This window comes from Marmota flaviventris, chromosome 1 (assembly GCF_047511675.1).
Source record: "Marmota flaviventris isolate mMarFla1 chromosome 1, mMarFla1.hap1, whole genome shotgun sequence".
Lineage (NCBI taxonomy): Eukaryota > Metazoa > Chordata > Mammalia > Rodentia > Sciuridae > Marmota > Marmota flaviventris.
The window spans coordinates 207,075,076-207,078,583 of NC_092498.1; the positions used below are offsets into that span (position 1 = coordinate 207,075,076).

At 57.6% G+C, this 3,508-nt stretch overlaps 1 protein-coding gene across 1 annotated transcript; it reads right to left on the reverse strand.

Moving 5' to 3' along the window:
* Window positions 1–280: 280 nt before the first annotated feature.
* LOC114090164 (olfactory receptor 2Z1-like) lies at window positions 281–1,324 on the reverse strand. Its single transcript, XM_027932235.2, has one exon. The coding sequence runs from the start codon at window positions 1,322–1,324 to the stop codon at window positions 281–283; it is 1,044 nt and encodes a 347-aa protein (XP_027788036.2).
* Window positions 1,325–3,508: the final 2,184 nt, after the last annotated feature.

Below are 3,508 nucleotides of genomic sequence, written 5' to 3' on the forward strand. Positions count from 1 at the left end.
ATCACCACAGTGTCCAGAGGCTGGGGTCCGTCTCTGCCATTGGATTGACACTTGTATAATAAAAAATTTCTTCTTTTTAAGACAAAAAAAAATAAATAAATAAAGCTTCCTCCTCTTAACTTATTGGGTGACCATTTTTGCTTCCTATGACCCTCCCCCCCATGCCCCCATGCAACTGAAGTCTGAGAGGGGAAGGGGGCACGTCTTGACCCCGAGGCCTGCCAACAGAGGACAGGCCTCAGCTACAGGGAGGGTCCCTAGGAGAACAGGGACCACGAGGTCATCTCCGTGACCTGGAGCCGCCCCTGCCCATGACCTTCACCAAGGCCAGGCGAACCTCCCTGTTCCTCAGGCTGTAGATGAGGGGGTTGAGGGTGGGGGTGACGAGGCTGTAGAAGAGGGACACCACGCTGTCCCGGTAGGGCCCGTGGTAGGCACCGGGCACCATGTACATGAACACGGCGGCCCCGTAGAAGAGCCCCACCACGAGGAGGTGCGAGGAGCACGTGGCCAGGGCCTGGCGGCAGGCCTCGGCGGAGCGCATGCGCAGGACGGCCCCCAGCACCCGGCCGTAGGAGGCGCCGAGCAGCGCGAGGGGCAGCAGCAGGATCAGCGCCCCGGACCCGGACAGCGCCCGCTCGTAGGCCGAGGTGTCCGCGCACGAGAGCCTCAGCAGGGCCGGCAGCTCGCAGGCCCAGTGGCCCACGGTGCGCGAGGCGCAGCAGGGCAGGCGCAGGGCCACGCAGGTCTGCACGGAGGCCACCAGCACGCCCGAGAGCCAGGACGTCCCCGCCAGGAGCAGGCAGACCTGTCGCCTCATGAGCACGGCATAGTGCAGCGGGTGGCACACAGCCACGTAGCGGTCATAGGACATGAGGGCCAGCAGGACCCCCTCAGAGACGCCCATGAGCATCAGGAAGAACATCTGAGCGGCACACCCCGCGAAGGAGATGGAGCTCTCCCCCTGCAGGAAGCCAGCCACCATCTTGGGGACGGTGACCAGCGGAAATCCAATGTCCAGCAGAGCCAGCTGGCTGAGCAGGAAGTACATGGGCACGTGGAGCCTGGAGTCCGCGTGGATCAGCAAGAGCAGGGTGGTGTTGCCCAGGAGGCCCGTGGCGAACACGGTGACCACGAGGGACAGGAGGACAAGGTGTGGCCCCGTGTGGCTGAAGAGTCCCACCAGAATGAAATCTGAGGTCACGGACTGATTGGATGCCCCCAGCCTCCAGGAGGCTTCATCCACCTGTGGAAAGAGCAGGCATTTGGCAAAGGGTCTGCGGGGGAGGTGGGGGGCGGTTTTGTCTTTCAGGTCAACTGCCATGGTTTGGTAGCTGCTTCCTGGAGGCTCATGGGAGAGGTATTGAGCAGAAGGAGAAGGGCTGGGGGGGGTGCTGGGGGCTGATCAAGGGGTACAGGGTTTCCGTGGTGAGAAGGTCTGGAGCTTTAGTGCACAGCACAGGTGATGACAGAGGTGTTGATCAAATTTACTGTGACAATCCTTACACAGTGTGTATGTGAGTCACAGCATGAAGCTGCACACCTAGAAGATCTGCAAGCCCTTCCTTCCTTCCTTCCTTCCTTCCTTCCTAACTGGGGATGGCACTCAGGGGTGCTTTACCACTGAGCCACGTTCCCAGCCCTTTTTATATTTTATTTAGAGACAGGGTCTTGCTAAGTTGCTTACAGCCTCACTAAGTTGCCCAGGCTGTCCTCTAACTTGCCATCCTCTTGCCTCAGCCTCCTGGGTCTCTGGGATTACAGGCGTGTGCCCCTGCACCCAGCAAGCTTTTTCTTTTACTCGCTAAATATATTTTTTTAAAAATAATAAAATCTAAAATGGCATGTGAGCTTCGTGATTGATGCAATGTCTGATTTATTCACTCTGTGAATGATGCAGGGACTGGAAATGTGAAGACCCTCTAGCGCTGCCCTCAAGGACTCAGAGTTTGGTGCAGGTGCAGGTGGGTGGGCAAGTCACCTCAGGGCAGTGAGCAAATAAATGTGGTGCCACGGCTTTGCAGAGAGGTCTAGCTCTGCCTTGCCTGGTGGGGAGGGGGTCAGGAAAGCTCCATGGGAGGGGAGATGAGGAAGAGGAACAGAGTTGGGCTGGGTTTCTCCTGCTGCGCGCACAACGTAGGTCACTGTGGACACACACCACGTGAACGGGGCAGCTGCGGACACCACTGGGGCATCGGCTCAGCCAATTCTGTCCTGCTGCTCTCTATCTAGAGGCAATGTCCTCTCTGACAAGCAGAGGGCTCAGTCCCCAAGACTGTCCCCTCCGCTTCCACTGCCAATCCCAAGCCCCAGTTTCCTCTGTGCTTCTCATGGACATCAGGGTTCCCACCGCCCCCTCCTGGGGTTCCCTTGATTTGCCAGAGCAGATCACAGAACCATGGGAACACCACGTTACCAGTTTCTTATAAAGGACATTTCAAAGAATTCAAATAAGCAGCCAGAGGAAGAGGGGGTTGCAGACGGTGAGGTCGGGAAGGGTCCCCAAAACAAGCGCTTCTCTCTGCATGGAGTGGGGGTGCCCCCGCCTGGCTCCGCGTATTCAGCCGTCTGGAAGCTCTCGGAACCCTGTGTTTGTGGGATTTTAATGTAACGTCATTGACAGATGCCACTGAAGCACAGGCAGTCGTGCAGACATGATGGGGACGAAAAGGACAGATGGAAAGCCAACCCAGCAGGGGGTACCCCCGGGGCCAGCCGTCCAGATTCTCCTCGCCCCTCCAGGGCCGCCTCTTCCTCCCAGGTGTGGGGCAGGGCCCTTCTAAATGTCAGGATGTTCAATCCAAGGAAACCAGAGAATTCTTTAGGACCAGCTCCCAGACAGACAGGGAGGGAGACCGGAGCCCTCTCACCTGCCTTGGAGAAGAGAAATCTAGTGTCATGGCTGCGTGGTGGGGAGCTGAAGGTCAGGAGCCATGGATGGAAGAAAGCCCAAATACACATGTGGATAGTATAACGTCCCCAGAGAACTCTGAGTGTGCGATCGTTTCTGGGAAGGTGTGTGCGGATTGTCACAGAGTTAGGGGACTACGCCCAGAGCTCAGAGCGGGATCCGAGCACCACCTCAGACACGTCCTGGACTATGGCTGGGGCCAGTTCTCTGACCTTTGTGGGACTCAAGCTGGCCATCAGCCTGTGGGGAGAAATGACCCTTCCTCACGGCAGCTGGGGATTAAGCTCAGCGCAACAGCCATGGAGCAGGGACTTGGTTGCGACTGTCATTCACATCGTGAAGGGGACTCAAGGGGACCGAGGCTGGGTGCAGCTCACTGGCAGAGCACTTGCCTGGTGTGTGCAAGGCCCTGGGTTCCATCGATAGCATCCCCCCAGCACTGCAGAAAGGAGGAAAAGACAAAGGAGGAAGAGGAGGAGGAGGAAGAGGAGGAGGAGGAGAGGAAGAAGAAAGAGAAGGAGGAGGGAAGAGAGAAGAAGGAGGAGGAGGAGAGGAAGAGGAAGGGTTGAATAGCTTTTTAAATCCGTTCCTAGCTCA

Coding starts and splice junctions, on each gene's coding strand:
- LOC114090164 (XM_027932235.2), bottom strand. CDS start 1,324: ATGGCAGTTGACCTGAAAGACAAAACCGCCCCCCACCTCCCCCGCAGA.